General features: G+C 40.2%; 4 protein-coding genes across 4 annotated transcripts; 2 read left to right on the top strand and 2 right to left on the bottom strand.

The window, feature by feature from the left end:
* Positions 1 to 154: 154 nt before the first annotated feature.
* Positions 155 to 6,577, bottom strand: LOC135495515 (lon protease homolog 2, peroxisomal-like). Its single transcript, XM_064784238.1, has 16 exons — positions 6,464 to 6,577; positions 5,986 to 6,076; positions 5,443 to 5,641; positions 5,054 to 5,166; positions 4,641 to 4,793; positions 4,220 to 4,386; positions 3,936 to 4,109; positions 3,591 to 3,776; positions 3,073 to 3,220; positions 2,854 to 2,933; positions 2,402 to 2,634; positions 2,021 to 2,265; positions 1,639 to 1,851; positions 1,107 to 1,301; positions 776 to 886; positions 155 to 588 (listed from the first exon to the last, which is right to left on the bottom strand). Exons 1-16 carry the CDS (start codon positions 6,571 to 6,573, stop codon positions 478 to 480), a joined length of 2,529 nt encoding a protein of 842 aa, XP_064640308.1. The 5' UTR covers positions 6,574 to 6,577; the 3' UTR covers positions 155 to 477.
* Positions 6,578 to 6,898: 321 nt separating this feature from the next.
* LOC135496311 (F-box/LRR-repeat protein fbxl-1-like) lies at positions 6,899 to 9,974 on the top strand. Its single transcript, XM_064785569.1, has 2 exons — positions 6,899 to 6,923; positions 7,395 to 9,974. Exons 1-2 carry the CDS (start codon positions 6,900 to 6,902, stop codon positions 9,315 to 9,317), a joined length of 1,947 nt encoding a protein of 648 aa, XP_064641639.1. The 5' UTR covers position 6,899; the 3' UTR covers positions 9,318 to 9,974.
* Positions 9,975 to 10,638: 664 nt separating this feature from the next.
* LOC135495621 (mitochondrial calcium uniporter regulator 1-like) lies at positions 10,639 to 14,386 on the bottom strand. The gene is made up of 7 exons (XM_064784430.1): positions 14,296 to 14,386; positions 12,942 to 13,156; positions 12,436 to 12,543; positions 11,945 to 12,150; positions 11,554 to 11,667; positions 11,111 to 11,225; positions 10,639 to 10,854 (listed from the first exon to the last, which is right to left on the bottom strand). The coding sequence occupies exons 2-7, from the start codon at positions 13,120 to 13,122 to the stop codon at positions 10,799 to 10,801; spliced, it is 780 nt and encodes a 259-aa protein (XP_064640500.1). The 5' UTR covers positions 13,123 to 13,156; positions 14,296 to 14,386; the 3' UTR covers positions 10,639 to 10,798.
* Positions 13,049 to 15,903, top strand: LOC135495622 (ubiquitin-conjugating enzyme E2 C-like). The gene is made up of 5 exons (XM_064784431.1): positions 13,049 to 13,320; positions 13,737 to 13,764; positions 14,012 to 14,101; positions 14,279 to 14,483; positions 14,739 to 15,903. The coding sequence occupies exons 1-5, from the start codon at positions 13,208 to 13,210 to the stop codon at positions 14,843 to 14,845; spliced, it is 543 nt and encodes a 180-aa protein (XP_064640501.1). The 5' UTR covers positions 13,049 to 13,207; the 3' UTR covers positions 14,846 to 15,903.
* Positions 15,904 to 16,310: the final 407 nt, after the last annotated feature.

The following is a 16,310-nucleotide window of genomic DNA, read 5'->3' as shown; positions in this document are numbered from 1 at the left end:
CAACACTACAATGTTGTAACTTGGTTCCCATTGCCTGAGAATATATCCAATGAAACGGGAAATACAGCATACTGGTACCTTGGTAACCCTAGTTGGCATCAAAATAAACGAGATGAAAAATAAAACGAAAAACAAGGGATACATTTCACTTTGATTTAATTTTATTCGTATTGACTAATTTACACTGCTGCTGTCTTATCACAATTCTGCATAAATTAACATTTATTACACCTCTAGCACCATAGTTTGAGAACAACTTTACAAAACACAGTTCCCAATTCATCATCTTTCTATTCTTGGCCAATGGCATTCATACAATGTGTGATTTCAACTTTGACTCTAAGAACACCCTACAAGGCTTATGAATTCTTCATTCATCACTGTACTATACATGTATATGCAAACTTATGCATTGACACAATGACAGAGTAACAAAGTGAGAAAATGACCGATGACTGGTTGTATAATTCTATTCTTTCATAGCTTGCTGATCACCCCATTATCGTTTTCCAAATCTGGGAAGCTATCATCAAAGGCAGCTCGTAGAACTTGCCCCACTCGTGACACGTAGATGAACGTTATGTCCGACTGGAATTGGAGTAAAAGAAACAATGGGTTAATCAAAATATTATGTGAACAGGGTCACACCTCAATGTTTCAAGGAGGCAATATAAGAATGTCTTAGATTCCAAGTCAGTGAGCCCCCGCTCTACCAGTTTCTTCTTTCCTGGATGCGACACCATTACTGACCACGTCATCTCATCCCTCAAATTACCTGAACATTTTTTGGTATCTCCCTGACATCCTTCTCACATCTCTTTGGCAGAATCACACGAGTTATTCCTGCCCTGTGAGCTGCCAGCACCTTCTCTTTTATTCCACCAACCTGGAGCAAAAGACGGAAAATATTTAAGATAACAAAACTAACATCTCTATCGTCTGCATTTACTACAGCACTGAAACATTACTTTAGGATTCTCTCAATGATCAAGCAATTTGAGATGATCCCCAAACACCTCCTGATCTGCTGACCTGATTATTTTCAGTTTTTGCTAGCAATGAAAGTGTAACACCTCAAACAACTTGGATCATTTCACAAAACTCACTGGCAATACAAGTCCCCTCAGTGTGACCTCTCCTGTCATGGCTGTATCTGACCTCACCAACCGACCAGAAAACAATGACACCAGCACAGTAACTATGGCTACACCAGCAGACGGTCCATCCTTGCCAACAGAACCAGCAGGGAAATGAATGTGGATGTCGACTTTCTCCAGTTGACGTGCAAGGGGAACTTGAAGCTACAAAGAGAGGAATTGAGATGATAAAGAAAGATACTGGATTTGGAAGTTCTTGAAAACATTAACACAAAACAATGTTGGTGGCACACCAGGGCTTGATAACCCAATCAGAGTCTGTAATCTGTCACAGTTAGTTCATATCAAGGTAACATTAGGAATTGCTGGCATTGGTGCAAAGCTCATGTTAGTTGAGCAAACTGGGGCAGGAAATGTCAGCTGACAATGGTGTATGTTGACTGAACATTTTACTTTTAGCTGGCTGGTGAAAACATTGATTGAGTGACGAGGACTGAGGACTTCATCCATTTGGGATCAAGATCAGAGTTCTTTCATTTACCTGATCTGCATGACTGCGCACCCAATTGAGAGCAAGATTAGCCGACTCCTTCATGACGTCACCCAGCATGCCAGTCAACAGGAGCTTGCCTTCACCAGGCATCTTGGTCGCTTCAATGAACATGATCTCTCCCCCGACCTGGGTCCATGCAAGGCCTATGACTACACCAGGCTGGCTCAACCTTTCTCCCATCTCATGCTCATAGGTGGCTGGCTGCAAAATAGATATCAGAACCTCTCCTCAATATGCACATATCATCCCCTCCACAGATAAACAAACACAATAATTCCCATGAAACATTTGAATTAGAAATGCAGTTTTCAAACTAACTCCAGCAAAGTAACAATAATGACTCTCTGAATGAATGACACGGCAGACTCACCCCTAGTATATCTTCTACAGCAACTTCATCAATGACAATAGGTAACTCAGGAGGGATAAGGTCAGCAGTATCAATATCATGAGGCAGCTGATCCTTTAATAGTTCCTTTCTCTCGACTGCAGTCAGTCCACCTCTGTTTGTTGTCTTTCCGCTGTGCTCGGCAACCTTGACAGCCACTGCTCTACAGACTGCCGCTAGCTTCCTCTCCAGGCTGCGGACACCAGCTTCACGGGTATAACCAGATACTGCAATGAAACATGATGACGTTCAGACCAAGACATGAATTCCATTTATTTTGGCGGCGGCATCCATATTTTGATCGTGCGTCAGGCACCAATAGTCTTGTGTCAGACTATGAATTTGGCTGAAAACTGAACTTACTTATGAGTTTGATGGAGTCCTCTGGGATTTGCAATTGTTCATGAGTGAGACCGTGCTCCCTGACTTGCTTTGGCACCAAATACCTGACAGCAATATGCAGCTTCTCCTCGTGAGTGTAGCCTGGGATTTGGATTACCTCCATCCGGTCCAGTAGAGCAGCAGGGATGGAGGAGGTTGTGTTGGCCGTGGCTATGAACAGAACTTGGGAGAGATCAAAGGGGACGTTTAGATAACTGAGCGAAGAGTTAAGAAGAATAGCTGGCTGTCCAGAGTTTTTGGTTGCACAGGTAAATTGAGGTTGCATGAGCTTCCAAATAGGGGTGAAGTTTTATGAATACCTCCACATGACGCGGGAAGTATTGAATCCACTTCTATGGTGGTGAAATGACGTTTTTCTCAAGTTCAAAACTTTTCAAGAACTGCTCAAGTATTCATTCAATCACAAAGGATACTGATCAGTAAACGTACTGTTCTGTTCTGGATCCAAGACTTCCAGGAGTGCTGCAGATGGATCGCCATGGAGACCTTTGGCCTGAAACAAAGAGGGTTATACTTGTTAATGACAAAGGAATTTAAAGGTGGAGAAACAAATATTAATGCTGACATCGGAGAAACAAAAAAAATATAAAGAAAAGTGAGAACTAAAACTTGTATTGTTTTCATAACCTTACCAGTTTGTCAACCTCATCGAGCAAGAAGACAGGATTATTTGTAGCGACAAGTTTTAATCCCTGGACAATTCTGCCAGGCATCGATCCAATGTATGTTCGCCTGTGGCCTCGAATGTCTGACTGGTCATGTACTCCACCGAGGGAAATCCTGGAAACAATCAAATGAGACCATTTTGAGGGAGTGTTCGCTCACTTGGAGCTGTTATTCTCCAGGGGGTATTCCTCCTCCAAGGCGGGATGAGCTTTTTAACATGCCACTATTGTTAGGTGCCAAATAGGTTTATTGGTACAGTGTTTTTGGCCAGGTGGCACTGACAAATAATGAGATAAGTACTGGGAATAAACAGGGACATTAATCTGATGTTAGAGGCAACTGAATATAAGCCCAGGTGTCAGAATAACTTATAACATTATTGCATATGGAGCAGGTTACCCTGATATGAACTCAAGCCCACATTAACATCATCCACTGCTTTTATGTCATATCATATTTCACTGGAAACACAAGACCTTTGTACCTATGAAACTCTCTTCCAAGAGTACTGGCAATCGACCTTCCCACACTTGTCTTGCCAACACCAGGTGGCCCAACAAAACATAGGATTGGGCCCTTCAAACTGTTCTTGAGTTGTCTGACAGCCAAGTATTCCAGAACCCTCTTCTTCAGCTTTTCAAGACCGTAGTGATCCGCATCCAAATCATTCCTGAAAGACACTAAAACAATCAGAAGTAGGCTGGATTGGCAAATACAAAGAGGTTACAATTACTTCCTAGATGAGCATCAGAACACCAGGCCATTCTCCAATCGAAGCAACATGGAACCATGGACTATTGCTTACGTTCTACCCCAATCCAAATCATACCTTGCTTTGTCAATGTCAAGACTATCAGTTGTAGACTTTGACCACGGTAACTCTGTCATCAACTCTAAGTAGTTCCTAATCATAGCATGCTCTGGCATATGCTGGGGCATTTTCTTCAATCTTTTCAATTCTTTTGTGGCAGCTTTGAGGGCATGGTCAGGTAACTTAGCATCCCTGAAAATGGAAATTTTAAATTCACACATTATTCAATTAGAATTCAAAGCAGAACCAAGTTGTGAATCAATGTGATGATTTTAATGCATAAGAATTTCCACTGCACTCACTTTATTTTATGTTCCAATTCCTGTATATCATCAGCATCATCATCAGAGTGTGCTAAGTCAGGTGAATTCTTGAAAAATTTCCTCATAACACCAGAACGTGACGAGTCTTGTTTTCTTGCCACAAGGTCGATGTTGTTCCTCCTTGCTTTCTGGAGAAGCTTCAGTCCCTAGAAACACGATTCAAAGAATCTTAGTATGAACGAGGATCTACAGTCATCTTTCCGATACACCCGACAGCATTTCTGACATTGCTTATGACGTAATGAATCACAAGAGAACGGGGAACTATAGGCAGATTCACTGGGTCAAATTGGTAGTCTTCTGGTCACTGGATTGCACAGTTAGAGGACAGCAATGAGTACATTCCTCATATATTTGTATCTGGACAGAAATTCAGTCTGAATTTCATAGAGCATATTACCTCTATTTGCCTCATGAGAAGTGGGAGAGTTTTTTTGAATCTTTCTGTCAAGTCAACTGCATCCAACACTTGAATCCTCTCCGAGTAGGAAGCCTTGATGATAGACGCACAGATATCTGGTAGATGATGGGCTGGAACACTGTCCAACATTTTCTGAAAAAGAAGGGGTGTTTTTATTTCTTTGGCAATCAGGGCCATAAAAGTCTAAGACACATTTTAACGATGAACTTCATATGACAGCAACACTTTGCTGAGCAGAAGACAGCCCTTCCATTCTTGATATATATTCCTGCCACCCAAGTACTGACTAGCTACACCCTATCCTGCTTACCGTCGGTAATGAGGACATCCATACCTACCGCAAGGCGAGAAAGGAATCCTTCATGGCCTGACTAGTGAAATATCAGCCTTACCTTCAATTTGCCTACAACAGGTATCGAGACGTCCAGCATATCCACCAGCTTCAGGGCTTGCTCTCGGAAGTTGTCAATCAGAACGGTCATCTCACTGGTTTTCACATCATCATCTGGCAAGGTCCAAGTAAGACAAGAATAAGCATGTCGCAAATTATTTAAACCACAGAGAAAAAACTAAGAATTTAAAGTAAGGTCACCAGTTGAGCTTCTTTTGGTGATCAAAACTGTCAAGGTATTGGAATCCTATGAGGAGTATGATTCTCTACTCCACTGTTCGAAGCAAATTGAACTGAAGAGGAAATGATTAACAAATTTCAGGTATCTTCAAGACACAGAATGGCTAAGAAGAGATGGCTGAAAAGTGAAATGGAAAGCCTTACACCTACCAACTTCTTCTCCAGGTAGTTTGTCCAGCTGAGAGACCATAGCAATGGGAAAGGGAGAATCCTGTAGGATCTCCTCAATTTTGAAGCGGCAGAGACCAGTCACCAGTAAGGTATAGGATGGTTGTGGCCAGTTGGTTCCAGTCACTTGCACTGCTACTGCTGCTGTACCAATCTCGTGAAAGGATGCGGTATCCATGATCTAGAAGAGACAAAATAGCTCAGAGTACTGATTATACATTCAGGAAAATAGCTCTCTGATTCTTATCTCAGAAGAGTAGAAATTCAGGAGCATCCATTTCTTCTATTTGAGTTTGACTAGCCATTTCCACTAAGTTAGAAAAATGAGGGTTGGAAGGCAGCAAATACAGATGCAAAGAATACCTTATCAACTTCAGGTAAAATTCAATGACTATAAAATGCCTAGAGAGTTCTGATCTTCCCCAGCTGTTAGCCGGATCGGGCCTTACACAGGATGAATCATTGGTTGGTAATGCTAACATTACCCGTACAACTTGGATCGTTAACTTATCATGCATACCTTACCTCAGACGCCCCTGGTTCCTTAGGTATCACTCCAATTATTGTGCTGCTGAGTGTATTTCTACCAAGGAGGCGACTCTTTACCATATTCATGCTGGAAGAGAAGCCAGAAGGAATGAAAACCAAGATGATCTGAGGTAGGCCACTACGCTACTGCATGAATTGAGAATTAGAATAGATAGGCAAATCTGCCAAATGAAATGTGAAATGATTGATATCAAGTTGTTGCTTAGTGCATTCCCATGGTTATCTGAATTACACAAACAGCCAAGACTATACCAGTACACAGCAGCCCAGCAATCCATTGACCTTCATTCAAAATATTGCTATACTTTTTGAGACACCCTGTAATTTGTATGCAAATGCACTACAAAATGCACAGCCCACTTCAAAAGAATCAAAGGCAGAGACTTTTTAAGGTAATTTTAAGTCTCAAACCATGAGAATATAGTTAATGGTGATTCCTCAAGGAAGTTCATACTTTCTATGACTTCTGACCGGGATTCGCATGGACGATCCGGGTAGTAAAACATTCTCATCGACCTGCAAAAGTGGCAGACGACGCGGAATAGAAATTGTTGTGGAGGCCATTTTGCCCTTGATGACATTTTCAGAACGGTATCCGGTCCTTTCGCTTCCTGACCTTTTCGCCCCCAGTCGTTTCGCTCCTAATCGAAGTCGTTTCGCTACCCTCTTTCACAGGCAAGATAAGATGTGATTTCAGAAAAAAAGTTATTTGATGATATTTCAAGAAGTATGGACATTTAAAAACACATTTAACCATAGTTATACAATTTTTTATTAAATAAAGAAATATATATCATCAACAATTTTTGACAATAGTGTTTTTGACATATATTTGATATCAATTTGCCTGTGATAGGGTCAAAATATCAACAAACAAAAGAACAATCAACATGGCTTCGAACTTGCCAGTTGAGGTGAGTTCCTCCTGAATATGCTTGATTTTTCATAATTATAAACATCCGATTTTACTAGTAATTGTATATTATGTTAGTTAAGTAAATGTAGAATCTAGTGATTGTTATTTTAATAGATGTTCTTTTCTGATTTGATTTTAAACAGTGAGTTTATATTGGTTATGAAATGTCAAAATCATGGGACCAGTGGCAGCACAGTACCAGTACACACATGTCACATACATGATTGATACACTATGCATGTGATCTTTTGTGATAGTGCTGACTCATAATCACGTCCTTATGTAATGTTGATCTTGATCTCCAATGATCACAAGGTTTTTAATGTGCTCATGAAATAGACTTTAATAAATGAGAAACTAACGCAAAAGATTTGTGGTTTTTGATAGCAGGCCTATATGTTTTACACGATATTCTGATTCTTCTTGTCTTAAAACCCATTTTGTAAGTTTCGCGCCCTTCTTATTTAAGGTGGTGACCCATATCATGAAATACCTTGGTGTCTCCGATCGTAAAGAAGCATCATTGGTCAACAGAACCTGGTACGAGGCATCATTGGATCCAATACTTCAGAGAGATCTTGTGGTCACCTTCAGCTCCAGCCGCAAGTGTGATGATCCAATCACTGATTTCGGACGGCGACGAAACCCAAATGTAATTCTAGACCAGCTTGATGGTTCATCAAGGTCAAAGGAATTACTCCTGAAATCCTGTCAACACATGGGTCCAAATCTGCAGATGGTCTCCTTCAGAGGATCGGACATTACTGAGAACATTTTCTTCTCATTCCTGATTCACTGTAACAGTCTGATTAAGTTGGACCTCAGTTGTTGTAATGCACTCTTTATGTCTGGGAAACTACTGGAGAAGGAGATGGACAGAAGCAAACTAAAACATGTACTGAAACATTTAAAGGAGTTGAACTTGAGTTCCATTCGACAAATTTCCGATGAGACATTCAATCGAATTACAAGTGTTGCACCAGGTCTGGAGGTGTTGTCCCTCGAGTTGTGTACATTATGGTTTCAGTCGACAGCCTATCTCTCCAGAGGACGTGGTGCAAGCAGAAATTCTGGGAGCTCAAACATCCTGTCTTTCGACAACTTGGTCAACTATTTGAAACAGCAGTGTCCTACTTTCAAATCGATTAACTTGAGTCGCACAGCAATAAATGATGAGTCTTTGGAAGTTCTTGCAGAAATACCAGGACTGTACTTGAAGGAGTTGCACCTCGACACCTGTAAAGAGTTAACAGACAAGGGGCTTGCTTGTGCTTTGAGAAAGCAAACCAAGCTAGAAGTGGTTGACTGCCGCAGCTGTTCAGAGGTTGGGAATGGCACCATCATGGCCATAACAGAACATTTGCCAAACATCAGGCAGATAAATCTCCGCCAGTGTCTTCGTATCACAGACACATCTGTTGCTGGGTTGTGCAACATTCCGTCAATCCGCAAACTTGATCTTTCACCATGCCATGATGTCACCACGAAGGGGCTTATTCTAGGACTGTCTTCCCCGACTATTAGTGGATTGACCCAATTGAGCTTGAATGGGTGTAATGCTGTGAGTGATAAATTTGTCTTTTCCATGTCCGGGGTGCTGAAAAATTTGGAAAAATTGGACCTCAGTTCCTGTTTCTCCATAACTGATGTAAGTGTTCATGCCATATCCAAGAACCTCAAGTACCTGACCCACCTGAATCTCGGTTGGTGTAAGCACATTACCGATGCAGGTCTACTTGGGCTTGTGAATGATAAGATACTCAAGCATGAACACGATGCTTTGTGTAAGTGCATGAGAAAAATGGACAAAAGCGATGTGTTCAAATTCTATCACCCGACAATGGCCAAGATTGACCCAGTACCAGTCCTGCTGAATGAGAAAGAGATTAAGGAATTGCAGCGACAGCAGCAAGAGGAGGGCCAGATTTACCCCATCAGTAATCTTGCTAGGTTGCAGGTCCTCAACTTGGAAGCCATACCCAGCATCACTGATATCAGTCTCACTCAAGTCATAACCTTCAAGGAGCTGAGGACATTGAACTTGACCATGTGTAAAAAGTTGTCTGATGCCACATTGTTTCGTATAGCAACAGGTGCTCCCAGTCTGGAGGAATTGTCCATTGGGCAATGTACTAAGATCACTGATAATGGTCTCTACCTTGTGTTGAAGAGCCTGCAGCGTCTCACATCTCTGCATGTAACGAGCTGTGACCTCCTTACAGATAAAACCGTCTCCAGGATTGCAGAGAAGTGCAAGCGGCTGCGCCACCTTGATGTTTCATTCTGTAGCTTGATAACAGAGGAGGCCATGGATGTTCTTGAAAGTCACCTGCAGCATCTTACAGACGTGAAGAAAAGATACATCACAATGGCTGAATATGTCATGGTGTAAGAACACTTTGATGTGGCGGTGGTTTGAATAATTTCAAAGTGAAAAGTGAAGAAGATAGCTCTTGTATTTTGGGAAAGGGTCAAATATTTATAGATATTTATTACCAGTGTGTCATGTATCTTGTCATTCTTGATGTGTTGTCGAGAACTTTGAAAACTAGTGCCAGTGCTCTTTTAAACTTAAGTCGTTAAGTTGTGTTTGTTTGTTGTCTTGAAGATGAAGGATTGGAGTACCGGTATTAATGCAATGCTTATTCAAATAGTGAAATTGGCAAATGTGTTCATTGTTTAAAACATTGAGATTGACACACCATTATAGCATAGAAATGTTGAAAAAAGTTGGTCTACGGTAATTAAAATGATAGATGGAGAGACCATGAAATATGCACAGAATGTAATATATAAACTAGTGTTTAAATGTAGTCATGTTTATAAGTGTCTATATGTATTGTATCTACTCTGCAATAATAGAAAAGCAACTTCTGGTGTCAGTTCTTGTTTCATCTTATAGATTGACACACATTTTCTCTGTATATACTCCAAAATGAATGCAGATTTTGCTTTTCAAATACATTCCTAGGTTGCTGCAAAATCTGTGATATCAACGTTTATCTCTGTACATATTGATTATACTGCAACGGTGGTAAATAAATTTATTAGAGCGAATTGGTTTTGTTTCGTGTTTATGCGGACTTCAGTCATGTAACTACAGGATGTTGTTGCAGATGTGGAATGTGTAGCATATCGTGTAGTCTCTCTCACCAAGTTTGGTCCAAACTGCTCAATTTAGAATTCCAACGGACCTTGTACTCGAACCTCTCTCTATATAGGACAGTATTAGGTTGGTCAAGGCAAATCTTGCAATGGCCTCCAAGTCCTCAGTTCCAGGGACCAAGGCATGATGCAGTATCGTCATACTTGGCATCTTGACAGGATATGAGAATGTCCAATCTCTGATCAGGTTGTGACATTGTCTTCGAATTCAGTGTCCTTTGTACAACGTACTGCGAGAGCATCTATCCTGGTTTTACAAGGCATGCAGCTTTGATTGTCCTTGTAAAACCAAACGTGATGAATTACTTAGTTTCCTGTGACACAGTCCTCAGTAGCTCCCAGGCATTTTTTTATGGTTGTCACTGTTTGCACTGAAGGCAGTTTTGAAGAAGAACATTGATGTCAGGGGCTGGGTCTCTGGATTTGAAAACCAGTTTGCACTTCATTATGATGCAAGTAGACAGGTGAATATCACACCTTTATTCAACCTATTCATAATCTAAAAGCATTTGAACAACATGATTTATGTCATAAATTATGCATATTTATTTACAAATAAAAGTACATCCAGCACCACATTGGCAACGTTACAGAAAATGAAGTATTCTAAATGATCCCTGTTCAAGTTTTAAACATCCATATTTTCACAAGGACAAACGCCACACACAAAACGCAATGAGATCCTTACATCAACTGGTACATGGTTCATTAAGACCATAATCTGTAGAATCCTAATATGATGGTCAGACAGGAAAGTATAGTACCTGAAAAAGGAATGATATTTCTGTGAATACTTTGTGTTTAGTTGTGAAATCACTCGGGAGGTTTTTGTGGAGTTGATATGAGTTGATCATAGATATGGCATTTCTCAAGGTAGTTTCTGAAACTACTCCAGGCAGGTTGACATGAAGCCTTTCACATCCATAAGGTACCGTTAACCCAGAAATATATTTGGCCCTCACACAGTGCATGCAGAGCCAGTCTTACATACAAAGAAATCGAACGATGAAATCGACTTACCTCCAGCATATTTGAATATATCATTCCTATATCGCTCAAACTTTGTCTCCAGATTGGCTACCTCATTCAAAATTCTGTGATCCACGGTCTTTAATTGTGACATGCTTTCATTGTGCTGAAAATAATGAAGTCAACAATATAAAGCTCATTTAGCAAAGAAATTCAATATTGCCAGTGTTAGTACCATCAGTATCAAATGTCACATTAAGTACTAAGATTTACCTAAAGGGACATGTTAGAACACTTTTGATGTAGACTATGGTCGGTAAAGTGTAAGTAGTAACAATTATTACGGCAGTCATTGTAAGGACCCAGTCTAGATAGATTTCTGTTACCTCACAAGTCACAATTACTTTCCCTAAATGTGTCACTAATCATGTATTTACAGATTCCTGTTACCTAAGAAACAAGTTGGTGTCCTGAGAAACAAAATCCCAACTCACCGCTTCCATTGACCTTGACCTTTCAAGGTTAATGTCCAGCATCATGTTGCCCTTCAGTTTTATGAGTTCATCAGCCATGGATTCTTTGAGTTTCTGTATTTCAATCTGGACTTTCTAGAAAAGGAACCATAAAATGCATTTGTTTTAGAATACGACTGAATATTTCATTTGTTGGTCTTGTACCAACGCACAATCGAAATGAGATAAACTCATATTTTTTCTATCAACCTTGAAATTCCCCAAGGACACAGATGAGTGGCAATTATCCTTGCCAGAAGAAAAAACTGTGAACAAGACGTATATCGTTTCTTGGCAGACTCAAGGACAACAGTTGGGATGATAAAGCAATGTGTCAAACCCCAAAGAAGAAACTAGTTTTTAAAGCACTTACATCAGTTTCATTTCTTAAAGCTGAGAATTCACTTTTCTCCAGAATGATCATATCCTTTTTCACAGAGGCTATCTGGGCCATAATTTGTTGCAACATGATTTCCTGTTGTTCTTTAGTGACCAGCGTCCTCGCACCGTTTTCAGCAGCAGCACTAGAGATTTCTAGAATTAATGAGACAACTGCTTCAGCTTTTTGTGCGATGAAACCTGTGTAGGAAGGAAAAGTGAGAAGTTGTAATATTCGAACTGGGTATCCGCACTGTGAATTAATTGGTCAGGTCTCTCTTTGACAATGCTCAGCTCTGGAAAGCCTAATGTCAAAGGCTGGAATGACTTTTTGACTCTCAGGTGGCTGTAACTTCAACTTCTATCACAATGTGTAACTGCATCAGCATTTGGCACAATACGACAAGATGCTAACATACTATTGTAAGGACTGGGTAAGCAAAGGCTAACTAGATGCTACATTAAATTGGAAAAAGCATTTCTTACCATTTGCTTCAAGCACCTTTACAGCAGCATGGGTATCAAAATGAATTGACCCCCTCTTTGGAATAATCTCAGGAATGCTTCTTGAATCATAGTTCATAGAGCAGGATGCTGAAATATAGTTCAATATATTGAGGACTTTACAGTAAACCAGGAAATATTCAGGGCATTTTCTTTTGTCCATTTTTTTGTAGGCCGCATCCACGAATCTAACGCCACTCAACAGCTAGCCTAGAGACAAGACTAAGAGAGGACCAACGCAAAACAAGGTCATTTTGGAAACAAAGTTATCCATCGATAGGAATGTCACTTGGAAGCAGGACTATCCAGCAGTCTAGTTTCTCGGGCAGGACCAATATGAATATCTCGTATTGGATTGCATCAGACTACATATGTAATTATGTGTGTACTGTTATGTACATGGATGTATGTAATGTATGTGGAACATCGAGTTTCGGAGACGAGCAACACTTTTGTCCTTAATCAATTGCTTTGAAACTTCTACATACGCTGCTCAGCATATCTCTTCGTCAATATATCCTGCTTTAATCGTGGTATGGTGGATATGGAGCATGTTTTAAAGACATCTTTCGTTGAAAAATTTCGAAACATGCGGGCCGAAACAGCCATGGGCGCAGCCATTTTTTCATCATGTGACCTGGTTTCGAAAACGAGGCATAGCTTTCTCATTGGGCAATTATTTTTGTTGGTCGTCGTTGATTGGCTGAAAATTTAAGTGGCGAGTTTAAACCTCTTTCATTCATTTTACATCGACATGGCTTCATCACAGAACGTTGATCCTGCTATTGCAGCCACAATGAACTCACAAAACAAAGGCCAAGACCCGTCAAGATTAATCCCAAAAGACAAGGGAAATGTACGAAAAAGGTAGTGAACTGTTCTAACGTTTCGATGTGGTTTCAATGTGGAATGTTTTGAGAGTGAGTCTTGACTTCAGTCTGAGAGTGAGAGTGAGAAGAATGGTCTACACAGACACTGAGACAGTCACTCTTGACTCTACTCTTGTCTTAGTCTTGGCTCTAGAAAAGAAAGAATGCCTGAGTGGTGGTGATGCAAATAGATAGATATTTATTTTGAAATGTGAAGCCCTCAGATAAAAACTCTGACTCGGACAACTGTAAGTGGTCAATTAGGTTATCTATCATGTTGTTCAACATTACAATATGAAAAATACAAGTGAATACATTCAAATTTGCCCCACGCCACTTCCACTTGAGAGTCTCTACTCATTGTCATCTTTTTGTATTGTAATTATTACTTAATTTCACCCATTGCACTTGCAGGTTGCAGAGTGATCTGAAGACGATGATGGTAAGCTGCATGAAAAGTTTGATTGTACTTGATTGAGATATATCCAACATGAAACAGTCCCAGTCCAGTCCAAATACAGTACACAGAGGGCAGTTCTAACAAAGAATACTTTCAGCCGGGTAATGTCGCCACACCAGAAGTTTGCGCATTTGTTTATTTTACATATGGCAATCAAAATTCTGTCCTCGTGAAAAGTCCTCATTTTCTCAGCATTGTGTTGTATTTTGCTTCTTTTTCTGTGTTTTAGTTTGCTGACCCCAAAGATGGAGTGTCTGCATTCCCAGAAGGTGACAATCTCTTCCGTTGGATAGCAACAGTGTCAGGTGGACCAGACACCGTAGGTTTATTCTTAACAACCTCAAAAGTAATTCTAAAACAGATCTGCTTTGAATGCCAAGTCCGAGTTTTTATTTCTGAGGGCTTCACATTTCACAATGGTTATCTATTTATTGTTTCAATTATGGCATCCACGTACAAGACAGAAATCATAAGCTCGTAAATCTCCATCTTTCAGCGATATGCAAATCTTACCTACAAGTTGACAATTGACTTCCCCAGTGGTTATCCCTGCGTTGCTCCAACGGTCAAATTCACAACACCCTGCTTCCACCCAAATATCGACCAGCATGGCAACATCTGTCTAGATATACTCAAGGACCAGTGGACCGCCCTCTATGATGTTCGCACAGTACTACTTTCAATACAGAGTTTATTAGCTGGTGAGAATTATTCTGGTGCTGAACTTGCTGAAAAGTGGTGATATGGATCGAAATAAGGATTAGGAATGTCTTGAGAGGCAGACAATAAGGGAAAATTAGGAGGCACCGCTGTGATGTCATACAGTATCGTAGCATGAGCTTATTTCAAGTGTAACACCGAGAGAACTAATATCATTTGCCTTTATTTTGTTGCACCAGAATCGATTGCTGTGAATTGCGATAATTTTATATTCATCGGTCCTTTTTTTTTTTCAGAGCCAAACAACAACAGTCCATTAAACGTCGTTGCTGCTGATCTCTGGGCTAAGCCATCTGAGTACCAGAAAGTCTTGCTGAATCACTATGAGAAGAACAAAGCCTAGTTGATGAGACGATGTTCTCGACAGCAAAGGGCAGAGTGGACCTATGATTCTTATTAGTGTGCCCATGTTTGAAAGATGAACTTTTACGTGGGAGAGAGACCATCAAATTAAGTAGTCGTATTATAGTTTTCAACTCCATGTTCCACTTATGGTGAAGAATTCAGAGAGCCAAAACATGGGACACTTAGGTGCTTCTTGTCTAATGAATTAATTGCAAGTCCAGGGAATACAGAAGTGCTATATTTATTGTAGTTATACGAAATCCCAGAAAACAAAATAATGTCGGAATGTTCTGATGAAATGTGAGTTCTTACAGATGGGGCACTTGTATGGATATGCAATGTGGATGTGCAATAAGTTTGCATCTCAAATCATGTTCTCTGATCACCCACTCCTGCAGCCAGATTCTCTTTGCAGTGAATTTTCAACATTTGTTTTAAAACATTTCCCGCTGTATTAACTCACTATGTAGGGCCTATTCCTTATCAATCGGTCTGATGTTCAACTTAACGCACATACATGTATAAGGCCACCAATTTCAAATCCTGGTCAAATTTTGATGAATTGAAGAGATATTTATGACTGTGCAACTGCTGTGAATGTTGGAAAAGGATGATTTGAACAGGGTGTGTTTGTGATGCGTGTCTAAAATGTCCCAGTCAAATGTATTTGATTTGGTTTGCTGGTGTGTCTTCTTGATATCAAGGTCGATCATAGATTAAATTTTATATCAAAACGTGTGACAAAAATGAAGGGCTTGGTTCCAGTTTTTGAACAGGATTGTTGCCTTTTCATTGCAGATGAGAACTGAATGGCCCGATTGTGATGTGCCTCACTCACTTTATCTTCCACTTTAGTTCCAAGATGTCTCATTTCCTCTTCTGTGAACTTAGTAATGGAACTGCAACATCGAGGTTGACTAGTTTAATGTTTTATTTCATTTTTACTGGTTCATCAATTATACTGTGTTTAAGTTGTACAGCATCTGATGATAAATTATATTTTTCACGTGTACATTTGTAAAGTGATATGTGATTGAATAAATACATATACATGTACGTTGTGTAGTTTATGTTTTTGTATTGGACCACATGAATAATCCATGGACATTATTGTCTTGGTGTGTGTTGGCTATCCAATCAGATGTCCGAAACCAGTGATAATGGAACATCCAAGGACAAGATCCTGTCCAAGCTCACCTGTGCCTACATGTACTGACCAATCCCACAAGTTTTCTCCATGATCTGTGCCTGTATTGTGGTTGTGACTTTGTCCTCAAGAGACCCGTGTGATTTGTTACGTTTCCACAACAATGGTCTTTGGCCTGGATCTAAGCTTTTCAAGGTGGCCAGGATGATCAATGTCACGAGAGCTTGATAGCACTGCTGACCAGCCATCCTACCTAACAAGTAGAAGCTTGAGCTCCTTCCTTGAACAATCAAGGATCCAAGCTTTTCAAGGTGAC

Source organism: Lineus longissimus, chromosome 11 (genome assembly GCF_910592395.1).
Source record: "Lineus longissimus chromosome 11, tnLinLong1.2, whole genome shotgun sequence".
NCBI lineage: Eukaryota > Metazoa > Nemertea > Pilidiophora > Heteronemertea > Lineidae > Lineus > Lineus longissimus.
The sequence above is the reverse complement of the archived record's forward strand: the minus strand, read 5'-3'. Positions and strand labels throughout refer to the sequence as shown.

What these genes read in the sequence shown, in the direction of transcription:
- LOC135495515 (XM_064784238.1), bottom strand. Translation starts at nt 6,573, where the DNA reads ATGGCCTCCACAACAATTTCTATTCCGCGTCGTCTGCCACTTTTGCAG. An exon ending in TTCTCATGAGGCAAATAGAG is followed by an intron (nt 4,387 to 4,640) that starts GTAATATGCTCT and finishes TCGTGTTTCTAG; the next exon opens with GGACTGAAGCTTCTCCAGAA. An exon ending in GAATTGGAACATAAAATAAA is followed by an intron (nt 4,110 to 4,219) that starts GTGAGTGCAGTG and finishes TTCCATTTTCAG; the next exon opens with GGATGCTAAGTTACCTGACC.
- LOC135496311 (XM_064785569.1), top strand. Translation starts at nt 6,900, where the DNA reads ATGGCTTCGAACTTGCCAGTTGAG. An exon ending in CTTCGAACTTGCCAGTTGAG is followed by an intron (nt 6,924 to 7,394) that starts GTGAGTTCCTCC and finishes TTCTTATTTAAG; the next exon opens with GTGGTGACCCATATCATGAA.
- LOC135495621 (XM_064784430.1), bottom strand. Translation starts at nt 13,122, where the DNA reads ATGAGAAAGCTATGCCTCGTTTTCGAAACCAGGTCACATGATGAAAAA. An exon ending in AAAGGTGCTTGAAGCAAATG is followed by an intron (nt 12,151 to 12,435) that starts GTAAGAAATGCT and finishes CTTCCTACACAG; the next exon opens with GTTTCATCGCACAAAAAGCT. An exon ending in CTTTAAGAAATGAAACTGAT is followed by an intron (nt 11,668 to 11,944) that starts GTAAGTGCTTTA and finishes TTCCTTTTCTAG; the next exon opens with AAAGTCCAGATTGAAATACA.
- LOC135495622 (XM_064784431.1), top strand. Translation starts at nt 13,208, where the DNA reads ATGGCTTCATCACAGAACGTTGATCCTGCTATTGCAGCCACAATGAAC. An exon ending in AAGGGAAATGTACGAAAAAG is followed by an intron (nt 13,321 to 13,736) that starts GTAGTGAACTGT and finishes TTGCACTTGCAG; the next exon opens with GTTGCAGAGTGATCTGAAGA. An exon ending in AATACAGAGTTTATTAGCTG is followed by an intron (nt 14,484 to 14,738) that starts GTGAGAATTATT and finishes TTTTTTTTTCAG; the next exon opens with AGCCAAACAACAACAGTCCA.